Genomic DNA, 19,433 nt, shown 5'->3' on the forward strand with positions numbered 1-19,433 from the left:
TTATAAACGCAGACAGAGCTTCACATTCACTGACAGGCCTACTAGACCTATAGGAAGTTACCAGTAATTTCTTAATCTTATATTTAGGAAAAACAGACACATTATTTGGGCATTTCTACATGATGATAGAAAGAAGTTGAACAATAACTTTATTACATTACATTTGGCTGGAATGACTGTTGAAACTAGGCACGCTGTCAAAACATCTTGCAATCGAAACAGTGATAAGGCCAAAACAATATTTTTTTCCGGCACTTCGATACTGAAGCAGGTTAGGAGAATTTGCGAAGGAGGTTAGGATTCTGAGGTTAAGGTTAGGAAAATGGTTATGGTTAACGAAAATGCTCTCCTAACCTGCTACGGAAATCACTTTGTATTGAAGTGCCGTAAAAAGAGTGTGGCCCAAGGCCGATAAGGCGCATGGCCTCGTTTCCGGGAAACCAAGAACAAAACAGAAAATAGCCTTTAAAAAACCACTGCCTTGCGAAAAACATCCAATATTCCTAAACAAATGATCTCTGTATAAAATGAGTTTTGCGCGCCATCAAGTGGATAGAATCAGCATTGCAAATTTTAAATCATAACGCTAAAACTGCAACTGGATACAGATGTAATTCGTGCTAGAATAAAAATATATTTGAGTACGGTATCAAAGTTCAAACTGATGAAAAAATAAGTACATTGCATGCTATAATCACCACCAAATAAATATACAAATAAATACATGTCTCGTGCCAGAACAGCAGGCACAGTAACACTCAACAGATGTTTTCACAGTTATGTGATATTTGGATTGGGGAGGAGATCGGTGACGTAAGAGGATCATTTACACCCTCATCTCCTACGGACTGGGGTCTCAGTGCAGAAGTAGCTGGGCAGGAGAGCTGAGACCAAGATGAAGAAGTTTGTGACATTTTCCCTCTGTCTGGTCCTCTTGACCATCTACATAGCAGGTAGGCTCATTTTGAAGAGGTAAATTGCCTTTAGAAAAATGTATTAATTAACCTTTTGGTGGCTTGTGAGTTTTTTAAGGTCTCTGATAAAAGTTTTTGCATTTTTTTCTAAATGTTAATGCAATAGAAATGTTGTTTTAAGAAAATATGATTATGCAGTTGTTAAGTAGTAATTAATGCAGTAATTTATATGCTCAAATAATTACATGCATGAAGAAAAGTACTTGCTTCATAATTAAACTTACAAAATAAAAATGCAATTCAGTCGTGCACAGAAAAGCAAATATTGCGTTGCGTCATTGTAACTAGTAAATATGAAACTAAATACATGTCTGTTGTATGAAGATATTGCATGAAAATATGAAAATAAGCAGAACAAATAATTGTTCATGTAAAACAAAACAAATATGACTGAATTGTTTTATGCACATAGCTCATTTAAATATTGTATTGATCTGCCCCCTATTACAATAACATGTCATGTCCATTTTTAAGCTCTTATCAATTCAGTTTCAAAATCATTGCAAAAAGCCTGCATGAGCCCTGGGTGGTGCTTTGCCACGTCGCTGTGTGTGCCTGGCGCTAGCCAGGTTCATTTTCATACCCCCTCACAGGTTGGCCTTTTGGGGGTCACGTGCTCCATGGGCTGGCCTGGCTCTCTGGAGAGTGGGGGAAATGAATGGGTACTTTGTTGCTCCACCAAAAAACAGCCTCCTAATGATATTCTGCTGCTGCTGGGGGACAGACAGAGACAGAGCTCTACGAGACTAGGGTTGCATCTCAAATGGCACCCTATTCCCTATAGAGTACCCTATGTCACTGATTGTTGCAATATTTTCGTTTGAGATAGATGTAGACAAATGAAGGTTGACGTTCATTGTCATGAATCTTGCCCCGAAGGGAGAACTGAGCGATTTCCCGCTAGCTGGGCCAGTTACAAAGTCAAACTTGGCTATATCATAACAATTAATGTCTTAATTTAAGGTTAGGGTTAGCGGTGTGGTTAAGGTTATGGTTATGGTTAAGGTTATGTTTAAAATCCGATTTCTGGGGGGTATTTGGTATTTATTAAGATCCTCATTAGCTGCTGCAAAAGCATCAGCTATTCTTCCTTGGGTCCACATGAAACATGACATTATACATAGTACAGAACAGTATTAGTCAAGGACTGAAATACATACATTTAAAACATCACACATAGCCTACATGCGGTGCCTTCGGGAGGTATTCAGACCTCTTGACTTTTTCCACATCCAGAGATGTTCGATCCGGGTTCAAGTCCGGGCTCTGGCTGGGCCACTCAAGGACATTCAGAGACTTGTCCCGAAGCCACTCCTGCTTTGTCTTGGCTGTGTGCTTAGGGTTGTTGTCCTGTTGGAAGGTGAACCTTCACCCTAGTCTAAGGTACTGAGCGCTCTGGAGCAGGTTTTCATCAAGGATCTCTCTGTACTTTGCTCTGTTCAGCTATGCCTCGATCCTGACCGGTCTCCCAGTCCCTGCCGCTGAAAAACAACTCCACATGCTGATGCTGCCACCACCATGCTTCACCGTAGAGATGGTGCCAGGTTTCCTCCTGACGTGACGCTTGGCATTCAGGCCAAAAAGTTCAATCTTGGTTTCATCAGACCAGAAAATCTTGTTTCTCGTGGTCTGAGAGTCTTTAGGTGCCTTTTGGCAAACTCCAAGCGGGCTGTCATGTGCCTTTTACTGAGGAATACATTTTTTTATACCCTTCCCCAGATCTGTGTCTTGACAATTCCTTCGGACCTCATGACTTGGTTTGTGTGAGACATTATATAGACAAAAATTTCTTAAAACCTGTTTTTACTTTGTCATTATGGGGTATTGTGTGTAGATTGCTGTGGAAAAAAATATTTAATACATTTTAGAATAAGGATATAACAAAATGTGGAAAAAGTCAAGGGGTCTGAATACTTTCTGAATGCACTGTATCAGTACATACACACAATCTCTAGGTCTAATACATAGTACAGTGCAAATTACAATACAATATATATAAAATGACTGTGTCGATTCACAGTACCCTTTGTGCAGTAAGGTGTTGTTTTATCTGTTTTTTAAAAACTGTTTTTATTGCTAGTTACCTGGGGTGGCAGAGAGTTCCATGTAGTCATGGCTCTATTTAATACTGTGCGTTTCCCAGCCTTTTGTTCTGAACCTGGGGACTGTGAGGAGACCTCTGGTTGCATGACTAGTGTTGTACCAATGGGTGTTCGAACTGTGTGCCAACTGCTTGAACAGACAGTTCAGTACCTTCAACAGATCAATACCTCGCACAAAGACCAAGAGTGATGCAGTCCATCTCTCCTCAACTTTGAGCCAGGAGACATGCATGCCACTGACACTTTCCCCCCGTCTACATCTAAGTGCGATACGTGCTGCTTTGTACTGGACCAACTGCAATTTACCTTTGTCCTTCTTTGCCGCACATGGCCACACATCTGGGCAGTAGTCCAGGTGCAACAAAACTATGACTTTGTATGACTTTGTGGCTCTGCCAGCTAGTGACCACTATGCAGAGCTGCCTCCAGGGCCAAACGTATGACAATACATGTCCACCTGCGTAGGCAAGCAGTGATGTTGCGCAGTCAGCTCTTTGAAAACGAAGGGATATTGATGTCTTGAAATGCTTTGTCTCTCCATCGAACAGATGCAAACCCAATCATCAAGGAGAGCTATGCTAAGCAACTTCTGCGGACCAAGAGGCAGAAGCCCGGCCACCCCGATGAGCCAATGAGGGTAAGGTTCAAAGTGCAAGGGGCACAATTAGAAACCTGCAGCGGTGTGCTCATCCTTCTAAGAATCCATAAAAAAAATGTGTCACGTAACAGTTACCCTGTAATTTCTTCTGTTTTGATATGATAATGAGAGCTGCTTACGGCTTGATAAACGAACAGCACTTTAGATAATATGTAGTCATACAATGAAACTGATGGTCCACTCTTTCTCTCCCTGGTGTGTTTCATTCCAAAAAAAGAAAAAAGACAGCCCACCCCATTCATGATTCTCTCACATTCTCTTTTGACTCTTGCCCCCCCCTCTCTCTCTCGTTCTCTCTTTCTCTCCCTCTTTCTCTCTCTCTTTCTCTCTCTCTCTTTTAATCTCTTCCCCCCTCTATTGACTCTTGCCCCCCCTCTCTCTCTCTCTCTCTCTCTCTCTCTCTCTCTCCCTCCCTCCCTCCCTCCCTCCCTCCCTCCCTCCCTCCCTCCCTCCCTCCCTCCCTCCCTCCCTCCCTCCCCCTGTACAGGAGCACTTGCTCCACATGCAGGTTCTGGATCAGAGGGCCCAAGAGACCAACCTGGAACACTGGCTGAACCCCCACTGCTACCCCCGCTGTGACAGGAACTACGGACACCCTGTCTAATCCCCAGTGACCTCGCCTTGACTCCTCACAGCCCAGGTCCCTGTCTGTCCAACACAACCATAAAACATCCCTGCTTAGGTCCCCTGGGGCTTGTTGAGTAGGGAACAGGGTAGTAAAATGCTGTGTAACAAAAAAAGTACCAGAAAGTACATAATTTCACTACATTTCGGACAATTTTCAGTTTCCTGCCTATTGAACACAATGTACAGTGCCTATAATTAGCCTATAGGATGAAGTTGCCTTCGCTGATCAGTTTTGTATTTCCCTCCTGATTGGTTATAGTTAGAATTGGGGTAAACTGATTCTCTATCTTTTTTTTGTTGTCTTCTGGCGAACAACTTTTTCTGTGTTCTGTGTGGCGGAAGGCGTTGAAGGCAAGAAGGATGTTGACAACTGTGATGACAACGATGATGATGATGACCATGATAATGATATGAGGGTGAAGCTCGGAGTGCAACTCAATCACATGCATTTCATGATGAAGCCTCAGCAGTGAACATTAGTGGCCATCAGTAGATACTTAGTGGGCATTAGTAGATCAGCTTATTCCAACAACATTAGCATACTGGAAACATATACAATGATGTTAACGTCATAGAGGATACATGATTCGTTTATATGTGGATACAGGTATGAGAAAATATACATTGTATTATGTAAAACAATGTTTTAAAAAAACAATCATTTAATAAACAATCTAATCAAAAATGGAAATGTGGTGTGGTTTTTTTTCTCTTCAGTTTTGAAACTGGACTTTGAACAGGCTCCGGTAAGACTTCTTTAGAGAAAATAAAGACTTTAACTACTAAGAAAGAGGAACTGTGAAGCGGAAGATTGTCCATGGTGTCATAGGCAGTCATGTGGGTTGCCCCCGCTGCTGACCCGGGGTTACGGTTGTTGCGGTCGTCCATGACCCGAGGTTACTATCGTAGTTTACTGATGTTTGGGGAATTTAAGGCAGTGCCCTTCGCTCGAGTTCACTGTGTGACTCTGCACAGTGCTGTTACTTTCTCGCGCAGGAGGCTCTACAGATGAACGGCATGCTATTGACCACAATGAATAACAACTTGTGAAAGGAAAGAGGGCAATTATTTGATACAAAGTATTCAACGCTTTATCGCAGCTAAACTGAATGGCCGGGAGCACTAGGCTAAATCCTACGCAGTTCTGGACGCGTGAAGGGAGTAAATATATCCAGACAAGAACAAATACACTTATTCTCCGAAGTGAACGTCGTGCAAATGATTTGTAACATTGCGTAATATATCATTAAACTGATAATGGCCGTATATGGCCGTATACGACTGAACCGGCACACATTTTACATGCAATTTAAGAAATGTGCTGCTGATGTTTGGGCTGATTGATGGTCAAAAATATCTAACAATTATTGATGCGTTTGGTCAATTTTGGGGGGAAACTTTTAATTGTATTGTATTATATCCCCATGATTCAATGACAACATCTAACACCCGACGCGTGTTTCATCTGGAGAAATTGCATTGTAGCCTATCAAGAGTCAGATTGTTCAATTACTATCTGCATGTGGCATGCGAGCATCATCGAATGATTCTGCAAAACGAATGCACCGATAGGCGTACAAATAGGCCACTGGAACTAACCAAGTAAAAAAAACAGAATAAGCACGCAACAATCATCCAAATTAATCATTAAACATTAAGCCATAGCCTATACAAAAATGACCGGAGTCTTTTGTCAGGCAAAGGCATTCCTGTCAGACATAAGTGTAATAGCAGGTTATAACGTACATTTCGTAGGCAATCTGTTAGCTCTGATGACCTATTTGGTAACACAGGCCTACCTACCGTGTGACCTCACATAACCATCGTGTCCATTCCGCAGATACCGATGGGCGCTGGATTGTATTGGTTTATGATTTGAGTTTTTTTTTTGCAAAAGTACAATTAAATTCTTCCTGTAAGCCCAATGTCAACCATTTAAAACAATTATTGACTACGGGTTTTTTTCTGTGAAGAGTTTGCAGGACGACCTCTGAGGACGGCACAATTACATTTAAATAGAATTCAATATAAAACTCTTATTAAAATGCTTTATCAGCTGTCTCTGAGTCCCTACTACCCTATTCTTTTAGCAATCTTTGTCATTTTAATAAAAATAAGACAGTGAAATTAGTATTGTATTTTTAATGAAAGCAAATAGGCCTATAGATTTGAGTTGCTTCCTGATTTGTTTTGAAAAAATCTGAATCGTTACAAAATATATAAACCAAGGTCTTGACTTTCTAGGCCTTTGTGGACCGTTTCCAAAACGCACTAATCTCAACGAAAACTAGGACCTATTTCTCTACTATAATTGGCACTACCCTATTGCTAAGAAAAAGTCATTCTGAACACCGGCAAAGACGAGGTAAACCTATTCCTGCAGTTAGTCTATAAATCCGAAATATGGTCAACGTTATTTGAAATTAGGACAACGGGAAACATGCAAACTAAAGCAGCTTCCTAAATTAAAAAAAATCCAATATCACCAAAATATTTCTGAAAGCTGTAATTCTATAAAGCACATTTGCAACGTTCATCAGCCCTTTTCACAACCAAGGCAAAAAAAAAGGAATCTTAAAATCAGTTGGAAGAAATCACGACAACCAGAAGCAGAGACAATTGCAACAAGTTTACTGGAAAGCATCTCAAAAGCAAAATCGGGTTGTGATCATCCTGTTACACTGAAAGCATTTGATTTTATATGTCCAACACAGATGTCGACAGAAGGACCTTATGTTCTTCGACAAAGACAGCGTCATAAACATCAAGCACCTTTCCCATTTTTATTAACAGTTTATCAAATCTGGAAACAAGACCGACATCTGCTGGCCTATAGCATTGTAAAGGCTCTATAAACTCTTATAGAGGAAGTGCTTGATAAACGTTTGAAATGAATAGGGTAGAGCTACACCTCAAATTGATATGGCATGACCTGGAACATATAATAACCTGGAACACTATAATAATGACCTGGAACACTATAATTGGTTTAGGACTTCTCCATATTTATTTTTCTCACTGACATGTGAAATCAAATGACAAATGCGCCCACATTATACCTCTAACGTGTAAAAGGTACTAGCTTGACATAAATATAGCCTGTCTGACAAAGCATATTGTTTGTTTAAAAGCGGATTGTTGAAAACTAAAAGCCCTTTGTAAACAAGTAAATGCTGTACACAAGGCATGCAACTCTTTCAAATAGCCTATGGGTGGTGATTAGTTTAAAATGAAACGTCCTTTAATTTTGGTCATTACATTTAATAGACTTCCAACTATAGTATATATATATATACATCTGCACATACAATCCTGTAATTTGCTTTTATACATTACATAAAAAATCTGAATGATAAACGACACTATAAAGTACGGACTTTTCCAAATCATTTGGTACAAGATTGACAGAGCTGAAGAGAATTAAAATCAGAGGAAATCATCTTTTATCTTTGAAAAATCCTTGATCTGTGCTACTCTCCCTGATAGTCACTGTCAAAAAGTTTGTGGTCACATCAGTCACCAGAACCTTCTCCACGTTGTTCAAGCAAGGCTTCCAAGTCACTTCGTCTGTTTGGCCCAGGATCCGTGACACAGGGATTTTGGCGATGAGTGAAGGCTTCCCCCTCTGTGGAAGCTCTTCGCTGGTTTGATGCACATTCTTTTTGGATAGGTGCTTTAGTTTGGGAGGGGATAAGTAGTTTGAGGGGCATTCTTTAGTCCTGCAGGCCTGGGAGTCAGAGCCTATTCTGTGTGAGTGCAACATGCTCCTGTCTGGGCCGCAGTGCTGCTGTGTGCTCCCACTAGCCACGGGCCTAATTTGCTTGTGGGGGTAACCACCCAGCTCCTCCTGGTGCCTGTGGGCTAGTTTATTCCCCCTTATCTCAGACCCCCTCTCTTCACCACCGGACAGGCCCAGCTTGGCCAATTTGAGTGGGCCATATGTCGCCTGCTCATCTGCCCTCCTCTTGGGGGGCTCCGGGGCGGCGGGAGGAGCGTTGAAGGGATTGTCCTTAAATCGCAGCTTGGGTTTGGGCCCTCTCTTCTTGGGGACGATCACAAAGCCATCGGGGCCTGGGGGCCTCTGGAGGACTGGTTGACGGTGCTCTCGGACCGGTTCTGGGGGCCTGACCCGCACACTCTCGCCCCTGTTGACGGTGCTGGGTGGGAAGATGGTGGGGACTACGGCCCTCAGCCCCTCTCGGGCTCTGGGGGTGATGACAGGCTCTGGGGTCGGGTAGGTGACGCGTATCCCCCGGACCGCATCGCTCCTGAACTCGTACGATTTGGCTTTAGCTTTAGCTTGAGCCTAAATGGGGAAGGAAACCAGAGAAGAAACACTTTTGAACTGGGGAAAATCTTATCAACAACAAAGATGGAAAATTGAAAGTCAATTTTTGCCGATGGCAATATGGGCAATGTTTTTCCACTGCTCCAATTTCAGTGGGTATAATGTTCTCTTTCATAAAGACAAATTTAAAATGTCAGTTGAGGATACTCTTTATTTGTCATTACACATATATACTAAGAGTCTGCCAGCCGCTTTATAATGGCTTAATAAATAATGTGCACTTGCAATTAGCAAAATAATGTTATAACAAAGAGTATAATTGTAACAATACATGTACACAATTATAAATGAAGACAGTAGACAAAATCTTCACTTGGCATAATATCCCCTGAAGAATTTACAGGCTACACCAGTTTGCTAGCATTTTTACATTTTCACAATAGTTACTTGTTATATATATGTATTTTCAGCTATTTACAGGCCTGGGAGAGAACCTGCATCCTAAATAAGATGCAGGTATTAAGCTCTTCAATTTCGGCTCTCGTGAAAAGACAAGCGCATTCGTTTGATGACGTCTACAGATTTTAAGATTTCATTCAAAACCAGTCCCATGAAAACTTTTGGTATTAGCTATAACGATTGCTTTACTGATGATTACACGCCAAAACGTCATTAGTTTTAACCGTGCCGAATAACCGATGCACGCCTGAAAAGACGAACCCTCGCTTTTATACGCACATTTTAAATTCTAAACGTGTAGGCTTACCTTGAGTTCATTTCGAAATATAAACAATTAACCTGGCATGTTTATTGATCAATTTGGCTACCTGTCAATCCAACCAATTTACCATGATTCGTTTAAAAAAAAATGTATTAAGGTCTATTAGCACCAGCCTAACTAACTCATTTCCCTAATACACATTCACACCTACACAAATACACATCTAGCACTAAATGTGATGTTGCCTTAACACCGGTAGACAAAAGGTGATTCTCATGGGAAAACTTGACATGTGGATCCTTCAAACTTGCATATTTACGTGTTACAACAACAGCTATATATTAACCAGATCAAGAACCTGTGGATACATAGTGGGTGGAGACTGTGGTATGTTTACATGCCACATGCTAGAAATCGTGTCCAACCATGCAGCCCTAAATTCAGTAGATTCCACAGTATCATTGCGTATTGGATGGATTATTTTCAACAATGCATGCATATCAACATAGCTACCTTTAGCAGGAATGTCTTCGGTTTCGGGCCTCTCTTTTTGGGCCCAAATAGTTCCCTTTCGCGCTCCCTGAAACAGCAAGACACATATTTTGAGTATCAAGAGAGTGAAGTGTAATAGGCGACTTGCGTGACGGATGCATTTTATTTTGCTGTGCTGCTAATATTGCATGCAATGAATGTACAACATGAACAGGCCCATATCCATACAATTTACCTCTCTTCGAATGCGACGAAGAGGCGGGAGTCCAATATATTTTCCTCCGGTTCCCAAGTGCTAAATCTATGGAGAAAAATACAATTGACAGAGGTTAGTTTTCCATTACATTGGGAAAGCAAGCGTATATACGGGCTAACGTTAGCTAGCTTGCTAACACTGCCAGCGTGCTGCGCTGACTTTGTCACTAGCAGATGCCACCTAGCTAGCAAGCGAACGCTACAGCTAGCAGCCAGCAACATCCATGTAGAAGCAAGGATCTCTAGCATTAAATTCAACGCAACTTACTTCGGTGACCAGCCCTTCCATTTCACAAGGTATTCCATTCGACCCTGCGTGTCATCAGAAATATAAAAAGAACGCTTCGTTAGGGAACTGCAGTGGCGCGTCAAAATATATTATGCATGTTAGGAAAATGTGTTTCACATACTCTCCTTATTCGCCGTTTGATGATAGATTCGGCTGCGAAAACCCGTTCCCCAACTGCAGACAGCTCCATGTTTACTTCAATCCAGCTACCGTTAGCTAAAGCTTGGTGGTGAACGCTAGATATTTTTCTCCCCTGTCTCGCGGAGTGAATTCCAGACAGCCCATAATACTCCTGCACAGAAAAGACGTCATTAAAAAAATGTATGTGTTGCCTAGGAACCGCAGTCGGTGGAACCATTTAGAGTAAGCCCATTGGGTTAGCCGTTGCTACGTGCCCGTGGTTGCTAGGTGAGTAGGAGGAGCGTCCACTTCTGGAAATTCTTAAGGGGAAAATGGTGGCATTAGCGCGGTGGATCAATTACTCGGATTGTTCGGAGATCTTTAAAAACATATGTCACCAGAACATGTGCAGAATGAACAGAAATGAACAATGGGAGCAACGTTCCTCAGATGTAATACGCCAAAGAGGTGAAGGAAAGCAGATTGTATGTGTGCATATTTCAGTTATCAATTGAACTGTCACACAATATTTCAGTTTAAAGTGCCCCTAATCAATAGTTTACAGTCATGGTAAGGTAAATTGTATGAAGACACTAGGAGACAATATAGGCCTAAAGGAAATGTCCTATGTCTAAATAGAACATAGGTTATAGATCACATTCATGTCCAATAGTTTATCCTTATTCCAGTTCTCTTGATCCCTACAAGCAGCGTCATGGGTGTTTTATCTTTTTCTTTCTTTCTCTCGCAATAAATGGTGTCAATTATAGTCTCCATTCAGTAGGATATTCGTTTAAACCTAAGCTACAGTTTCCATACCCGTTTGACTTCATTTAACGAACACAGTCGAAGATGTCTAAATGTGGAGATCAGAGAACACATTGCACCTTTAGCTTAGTCGTAAGTCCTTACCTAATGTATAGCCTTTAAAGTGTTTTAGTAGGCGATTGCCATCACTTTGTTAGGTAGGACCTCAAATTAAATGAATTAACCTGAACATAAACTTTAGACTAATCGGGAAAATATTGTAATTATAGCCTATCAAAAAGTTGAGCGAAACAGAAATTGGCCTATTGTTTGAGTTAGGGTATGGAAGTAGGCCTATGTAGTCTAATTCATTGAGTAGGGCTTCATATAGAAAAACAAAAGTTTAGAACAGAGCTTGTAGGCCTATGCATGGGCCTCAATTAATAAGCGAAAATATTTTCAACTCACAACACCAAGTGATCATAGCACAACCACTCAACAAGGGATATATTTAGGTCTATAATTTCCACGAACCCGTCACTTAAAACGAACCATAAAATCTCGTGCGTTTAAATCATTTGCTTACTTTCATTACGATCTGCTCAAATAATTAGACACATGTGTGATAAATCCTGTTGTTTACACAGCATAAATCCGTCAGCTAGGCCTACTGGGTTTATCCACGTTACAGCAACAACTGAAGGAGTATGTGGAATATATAGGCCATATGTAAAAGAAAGAGAGGTTTGTCAGACCAAAATAGATAAAATAATAATAATATCCTTGTATTTATCGTTATTCTTAATTGGATAGGCCTACATATTTATTTTAATTGTTTATTTATTAATACTACTAATAATGATAATATTATTATTATTGTTATTATCTGTATTATCATTACTATGTCAATATTATTTCTCCAAAATAAAATTAATATGGCATTATAGGACAGATTCAAATGAACAGCATACAAAGACTTGTCGAATCGGAAAAGGTACATTTCAATAATGTCCCGCGTGTTGGATTATTGTCAAACTTTCCATTCGATTTTTTTTAATCAGAGCATTCATTTGTCTAAATATTAATTTGCAGTGCATTCAACGAAAGGTTAAACTCACAACACCAATTGATTGGCGGCAGGTAGCCTAGCGGTTAGAGGCGAGCAAGCAACCGGAGGGTTGTCAGTTAGAATCCCGGGTCTGGCGGGAAGTGAGCTGGCAACCGGAAGGTTGCTGGTAGGCCTATCAAATCCTAGATTTCATTGCCTGCTGTTGTGTCCTTGAGCAAGGCACTTAACCTCTCACAACAATAGCTCCCCGGGCGCCCAGTGTGGCAGTCCCCTGCACCTCTCCACAAAACCTGTTGGCCTATATGAACGGTTTGGGTTTAAAGCAGAAGTCACATTTCGGTTGGACCTTGTGTGCAATTGACCGATAAACTGATTTTCTTAATCTGACAGCTATTTGGCTGATCACACATCTACAAATCATTCGCAAATATATTTAATTGAGTACTCAAAATAACATATCCATATCCTCTTGAAACTTCATATTAACTCAGACCTCATCGCCAAGTTCCCTTAAAGAAAACAGACTCCAAAAGTTCAGATTGATTTTCAAACAAGATTACAGGCTTACATTATGAACTAAATTACACGAACAAAATACATTAATTTAACACAAACATCCTTCCATTTAAGAATATAGACTCATACGAATGAGGATTTCCTAATTAGGTTGATCTATGCCTAGTCAAATAAATACAACTATATCAGAAAGTCTAATCAATCGGATAATATTGCTGTTAAGGCCAACACATGAGTTGAGATGGACGCACAACCATTTGACAAAAAGTATATTGATTAAAATATGTCTCAGATGTCGGCCTTTATTATGGTCAAAGTTTATTTGCACATGTGAGGAGCGACAACGTTTCCTACACCTTTGGTATTGGCATTGTCTCCTTTCAATACGTTTGCATTGTCAAAGCATGCAAAGATCACGAAAGCCTTTCATCTTCTACTTCTAGACTATAGGCTTTTCACTCTCTGGGATCATTTGGCCCCCGTGAGAAACTCGTTTAGGAGAAAATTCATATAGGCCTATTATAACATTGTTTCCCTGATAGACCCAGCCATAATCTATTTCAAATAATCCGATCTTGACTAATAAGCAATACTTAAATACCCTTTTCCGATTGCTCGACAGGAAGGGAGAGAAGAGGTAGGCCTAATATATAATTGAACAAACTAACTGAGATAGACTAATGGTTGTTTCAGTATAGCATGCATGTCAATTTAAATTTATAGCGGGCCACCCTAAAGCTTAGAGACATGCAGGTCCATACAGCCTGTAACACAAAGCAAATCTCAAACGCTGACTGCATGCCTAAACCACGAAATAGACTCTTCATTGCTTAATTACACGCCTATAGGTCAATCTTGATCCATTGGAAATGACAATAGGCTAATGGCAATATTGCGCTGACAGGCTGCAATGGATAAGCTGCAATGGATATGGTTGAAACAAAGGACCCCCTCTTTGCCAATCAATGCATGTTTGTTATGCTATCAATTCGGCCCATGACGGCATCCATGCAAACACATCAACATCTAGTCAATTACAAGCCATTTCCTAATGTGAATGCTCTCAAAATCCCCGCTGGGATAGAAGCAGTACAGGACAAAGAAGACATGCAGAAAATAGGCTAGATGGGATATTGAACCGTCCCTCATGTTATTATTCGTCATATGCATTTACATTATGTTTTCATTTTGTCTCTTGTATTTTTCCACAAGCAAACATGATGCCAGTAATGCATTTTGTGCATCGCTTTACCGGAGGAAGACGGGCTGCGGGACTCCTTTTTAATGGGGTAAGCATTGGTCTCCGCGCGACTGCAGTGCAGCAGGGGTTGCAGCCATATATGGGTGCATGGTCGACCTGTCAGAAGATTATTGGTTCGCTCGTATCTGGGCAACCGCCATTACCTATCGCTCAGAATAGCAAAAAACGGCATGCACAAGGGGAAGAACGAATCTTAATTTCTCCTCTCCTATGCAGACACGCGAACACATAATTGTCACATGCACACGCACACGCACGCACTCTCTCTCTCACACACACACACACACAGACACAATTATCATGTATTTCAAGTCCTCTGTGCTTATTAATTATTTTTTGTGAAATTTGCATAACAACACACCTTCTTGGGGCTAGTTGTCTAAAAGGTTGGTCAACATCTGTCACATTTTTTATCGGACATAATTCAAATGTCACCTTTATTTTCATCCAGTTGGTCATTAAAGGAAGTCACATCTATAACCAAGACCTTCAAGATATTTTCATTAGGTCTTTAACCGAGATCACATTGCCGTGCACACAATATTGCCAACACAAAAGTTCAAGGTTACACTTTTTGCTGATCAGGAGGAGGGATGTGGAATGTGTGCGCAGAGGGAGAGAAAGAGGCATCGGCAACTTCTGTTTGTTTCGACAGAGCTTAATTGTATAAATTCCGGTAAGGTATCTGTGAAAAGAAACAACGGTACAAAATTAAATCCACAAGACCCAACACGTTACTATAGACTAGCATATTCATAATGCCAATCCTTTCCAAACATAATTTAGAACAATATAATTCATATAGGAGCAATTCACAGAGAAGGGAATGTATAGGCCTAAATTAAGTAACATTGGTTACAAAAAACAACAAAGTTGTGGACATTCTGAGATGACTGAAATAGACTGACAAAAGTGATAGGGATGCTCTCGCGGATAGAGATGTAGAATTAGAACACAATTATAAAATATATCTATATCTCTATGGTTGGAGGCAACAAGAACATCATTTATCTAATAATGTAATATAATAAAGCAAACGTTCATCGTTTTGTTATATTGCCACATAGCCGACACTTAACAAAATGGGTTGGGTTTGTTCCGTTGGCAAGCTGGTAACATGTTTTACTTATGGTCTCCAGACAGTTAGGCTACAGATATTAACCTCATAACATTAAGATATCTAATTTATTTAATTTACATCCGTTTCGGTGGTGTCACATGCGCCCATTTTAAAACCTCGATAAAAAAATAAGCTGGATAGACTAAAAGAGACAGCCATTTTCTCTCTCGTTCTCTGCGCGTTAAGGTGTCGAAAGCAGTTTTTGTTTTATTCGGGGGCTCCGCGGCAATGGAATGAAATAAAATGGTCGAGAGGAAAAGCTTCTGCTCTGCGGTTGTGGTTTGTCAAGGCGATGGGTTTTTGCGACACATCATCCCTGAAGTTTCGCAATGAGGCGTAGGGGCTAAGGGCAACTTTTGCTCTCGACTGTGCATCTGCGACGACTCTATTTACAGTCAGTCCGCCATGTTGATGATAATTTAACTGGAATTCTTCACACTCTTCACACTGTCCCTAGTTGCGTTTGTAAATCTACTATATCAAAAAAAACTGCATGACAAATAGGGGAAGACAGATGATAAATCGGCCACAGGTTGACCTCATTTGTCATATTTTCCCACATAAATTAGACTCGCATTGTGACAAATGCAGGGCATAGCTACAATATAAGCCAAAATGTCAACATTTTTTTGCCAACACTGTCAAATAAGTAGGGTACACAGAAACATTGGCTTTATAGACAACAACACAACATTTGAATCATGCATGAAATAAATACACAGCTACAGCCGATGGATTTATGAATGAGAAAACTTTCAGTGCCATTGTAAAATAACAAACAAGAGCATCACTCCAATCCAGTATGAAACATTTTCCTATAATACATAGATTTCCTGTCAATCTCTAATTTAGCAAATGTGTGTGTGTGCAGGTTAGAAAGAGGACATGCTTTACTTCAAACAAATTGGACCAAAAAGTATACCGGACTTTAATCGAACTTGTTATTAGGGCAGGGACACACGTTTTCCTTTTCGTGAGAAATTAATGTCAAAGGTGCGTGCGAAATCATTGCAGCGATCTCTGCAATTCGGAAAAACGATTAGGCCTACAAAACATGCCATATAAACCCGGTTTTGCAGGTGACTTTGTAACTAGATACTCTGCTTTTTACAATTTGTTACCACATTGTCCATATAACTTCAAAAGGTTTCAAAATAATTTATGAGAATGGATTGCCGGGGGAGAAGAGTTGGCATTGGGAGGCAGATCAAGTTGGCTAGTTGAAGAGCGAGATATTTGCAACTGTATTATTGTTTGACCGTATTAATTCCCATTATTGTGGGCAACGACTGATTTATGTAAATGTGGCTTTTTCCCGGGTCATATAGCCTTCTTAGGCTTACATCTGATCAGCTAAACATTGCGTCACCCCCACTTACAAGGTATAAACTATTTGAGCGTAGCCTATAGATTTAATTGCATCTGCATAGTTTCCAAGGTTAAGTTCATTTATGAGCAATTATAGGAGTATCAATTTCTTTCTTCAATGGAAATGGTTAAATGACGCACCATGGTAAATCATCTCGATGGAAATCGGCCTGCAGCCTATAATTCTATGCTTCAATAATGCCATCCATTGAATGTTTTTTTGGGTGGGTGATTCTTGTGCCAACTTCTACAAGTAGACTACAACCCCGTGGAGCCACCCGATTGCAATTTAACTAATGAATATGCTTGCAAATTAGCCTACATAGGCGATAAAGGCCTCATTGGCCTTACATGTGTTGATTAACAGGCTTTCTAGCTTCAATTGCATATAGACAAACAGTTTTGTTGGACAGGTTCATACACGTTGTGAATGAAACGTTATGCATCCAATGTGGATTTCATAGGCCTAGGCTAGAAACTCAGTAATTTACTCACATGTGAACAACAACCATGGATTATGGGGTTGTACCCTGGAAGAAGGTACTTGACTAAACTCAACTCCACCGTGAAGGAAGTCTCTGATTAACTCCAGCGACAGAGTTGAGTAGAGACCAGACTTTGTGGAATTCAACTCTGACTACTTCCATTTGCCCAAGGTCAATACAAAATGTTTGCAAAATTATAAAACGCTTACCTTGTACCTATGTTTGTCCTCTGTCGTTGCATGCCTTTCTGTGTTTGCTGAAATCCATACTTTTTCAATAAACGTTAATCATATACAACCGCAGACTTTTTGCTCATTGCTGTTGCTCTAAGACGGGAAGTCAGCACAAAGGTGCGCGTGCCAATTGAATCCCCAACAAGGACACAGTCGGTGGTTGTATTTGATTAACGTTTTATTAAAAAAGTATGGATTTCAGCAAGCGAAGAAAGGCATGCAACTACAAAGGACAAACACAGGTACAAGGTAAGCGTTTCATAATGAAAACATGTTGAAGTTTTGACCTTGGGTGAATAGGTGGAGTTGGTGGAGTTCATCAGAAACAACCTTCACCATAGAGCTGAGTTTAATCAGCTTGGAATAAGGAATTAGATAAGATACTGTCCTTCAATATATATATCTTTTTTAGAACTGACCATGGATGAGATGTCATCTGAAACTAGGAGGGTTTATTGTAAAAGAGCAGTTAGGTTACTGTGATTGTCCTTAGGTCTACATGCATTTGCCCCAACGCCTTTGACACAACTTAAAGCACTATTGCATAATGAGTGTGACCAACACATATGCCTACAGAGTTGTCTAGACTAGCTGCTAACCTTTGTGCTCGGCCTCCGACTGCAAGGCACCACAGAGGGTAGTGCGAACGGCCCAGTACATCACTGGGGCCAAGCTTCCAGGACCTCTATACCAGGCAATGTCAGAGGAAGGCCCTAAAAATTGTCAAAGACTCCAGCCACCCTAGTCATAGACTGTTTTCTCTGATACCGCACAGCAAGCAGTACCAGAGCGCCAAGTCTAGGTCCAAGAGGCTTCTAAGCAGCTTCTTCTAAGACTCCTGAACATCTAATCAAATGGCTACCCAGACTATTTGCATTGCCACCCCCCCCGTCTTTTACACCGCTGCTACTCTCTGTTGTCATCTGTGCATAGTCACTTTACTAACTCTACCTACATGTACATATTGCCTCAACTAACCGGTGTCCCCGCACATTGACTCTGTACCGCTACCCCCCTGTATATTGTCTCACTATTGTTATTTTACTGCTGCTCTTTAATTACTTGTTACTTTTATTTGTTATCTGTATTTTTTTAAACTGCACTGTTGGTTAGGGGCTCATAAGTAAGCATTTCACTGTAAGGTCTACCTACACCTGATTTGATCAATAAATCATCTAAATTCAGCAGGCAGGGCCGGCCCCCCAAACTTCCCCAATTGTTTTGTTTGTTTGATGAATTAATCTAGCCAGGTATCTAACCACCAAGGGGTCCTCATTAATATAGTTTGTTTCTATAGTTAGAAAAAGTACCCAATTGTCTTACTTGAGGAAAAGTATAGATACCTTCATAGAAAATGATTGAAGTAAAAGTGAGTCACTCAGTAAAATACTACTTGAGTAAAAGTCTAAAAGTATTTAGTTTGAAACATACTTAAGTATCAAAAATAAATGTAATTGCTTAAAATATACTTAAGTGTCAAAAGTAAAAGTATGAATCATTTCATATTCATTATATTAAGCAAACCAGACTGCATCATTTTCTTGTTTATTTTAATTTACGGATAGCCAGGGGCACGTTCCAACACTGAGAGATACTTTACAAACGAAGCATGTGTTTATTGAGTCCGTCAGATCAGAGGCAGTAGGGATGTCCAGGGACGTTCTGATAACAACTCTAACATCTGATAAGTGTGAATTCTGACCATTTTCCTGTCCTGCTAAGCATTCAAAATGTAACGAGTACTTTTGGGTGTCCGGAAAAATGTATGGAGTAAAAAGTATATAATTTTCTTCATGAAATGTAGTGAAGTAAAAGTAAAAGTTGTCAAAAATATAAATAGTCAAATTAAGTACAGATACCCCAAAAAACTACTTTAGTACTTTCACCTATTTTTACTTAAGTACTTTAAACCACTGGTTAGTGACTCTCACTCATCATATTACATCGGAATAAGACATGGCAGTAGGGCACTAAAATGTTTTGCCCGCAAGGTGGGGGGGGGGGGGGGGCACCACAACAAAATTTCACTTAGGGCCAGCCCTGCAGCAGGCCAGGAAGCGAGGTTAGTACTGCATCTATTTTAACCTCCAGTGCAAGAAGCAAGTCCT

At 40.4% G+C, this 19,433-nt stretch overlaps 2 protein-coding genes across 2 annotated transcripts; one reads left to right on the forward strand and one right to left on the reverse strand.

Moving 5' to 3' along the window:
- The first annotated feature begins 828 nt into the window (after positions 1 to 828).
- LOC129839345 (uncharacterized protein C17orf67-like) lies at positions 829 to 5,052 on the forward strand. Its single transcript, XM_055906715.1, has 3 exons — positions 829 to 953; positions 3,625 to 3,713; positions 4,222 to 5,052. The coding sequence occupies exons 1-3, from the start codon at positions 896 to 898 to the stop codon at positions 4,336 to 4,338; spliced, it is 264 nt and encodes an 87-aa protein (XP_055762690.1). The 5' UTR covers positions 829 to 895; the 3' UTR covers positions 4,339 to 5,052.
- Positions 5,053 to 6,975: 1,923 nt separating this feature from the next.
- Positions 6,976 to 10,705, reverse strand: LOC129839498 (chromobox protein homolog 8-like). The gene is made up of 5 exons (XM_055906992.1): positions 10,528 to 10,705; positions 10,386 to 10,429; positions 10,098 to 10,163; positions 9,884 to 9,950; positions 6,976 to 8,667 (listed from the first exon to the last, which is right to left on the reverse strand). Exons 1-5 carry the CDS (start codon positions 10,594 to 10,596, stop codon positions 7,798 to 7,800), a joined length of 1,116 nt encoding a protein of 371 aa, XP_055762967.1. The 5' UTR covers positions 10,597 to 10,705; the 3' UTR covers positions 6,976 to 7,797.
- Positions 10,706 to 19,433: the final 8,728 nt, after the last annotated feature.

The sequence above is a fragment of the Salvelinus fontinalis genome, chromosome 40, assembly GCF_029448725.1.
Source record: "Salvelinus fontinalis isolate EN_2023a chromosome 40, ASM2944872v1, whole genome shotgun sequence".
Classification (NCBI taxonomy): domain Eukaryota; kingdom Metazoa; phylum Chordata; class Actinopteri; order Salmoniformes; family Salmonidae; genus Salvelinus; species Salvelinus fontinalis.

What these genes read in the sequence shown, in the direction of transcription:
- LOC129839345 (XM_055906715.1), top strand. Translation starts at nt 896, where the DNA reads ATGAAGAAGTTTGTGACATTTTCCCTCTGTCTGGTCCTCTTGACCATC. An exon ending in CTTGACCATCTACATAGCAG is followed by an intron (nt 954 to 3,624) that starts GTAGGCTCATTT and finishes TCCATCGAACAG; the next exon opens with ATGCAAACCCAATCATCAAG. An exon ending in ACCCCGATGAGCCAATGAGG is followed by an intron (nt 3,714 to 4,221) that starts GTAAGGTTCAAA and finishes CCCCCTGTACAG; the next exon opens with GAGCACTTGCTCCACATGCA.
- LOC129839498 (XM_055906992.1), bottom strand. Translation starts at nt 10,596, where the DNA reads ATGGAGCTGTCTGCAGTTGGGGAACGGGTTTTCGCAGCCGAATCTATC. An exon ending in TGGAAGGGCTGGTCACCGAA is followed by an intron (nt 10,164 to 10,385) that starts GTAAGTTGCGTT and finishes TTTTCTCCATAG; the next exon opens with ATTTAGCACTTGGGAACCGG. An exon ending in CGAAGACATTCCTGCTAAAG is followed by an intron (nt 8,668 to 9,883) that starts GTAGCTATGTTG and finishes TTCCCCATTTAG; the next exon opens with GCTCAAGCTAAAGCTAAAGC.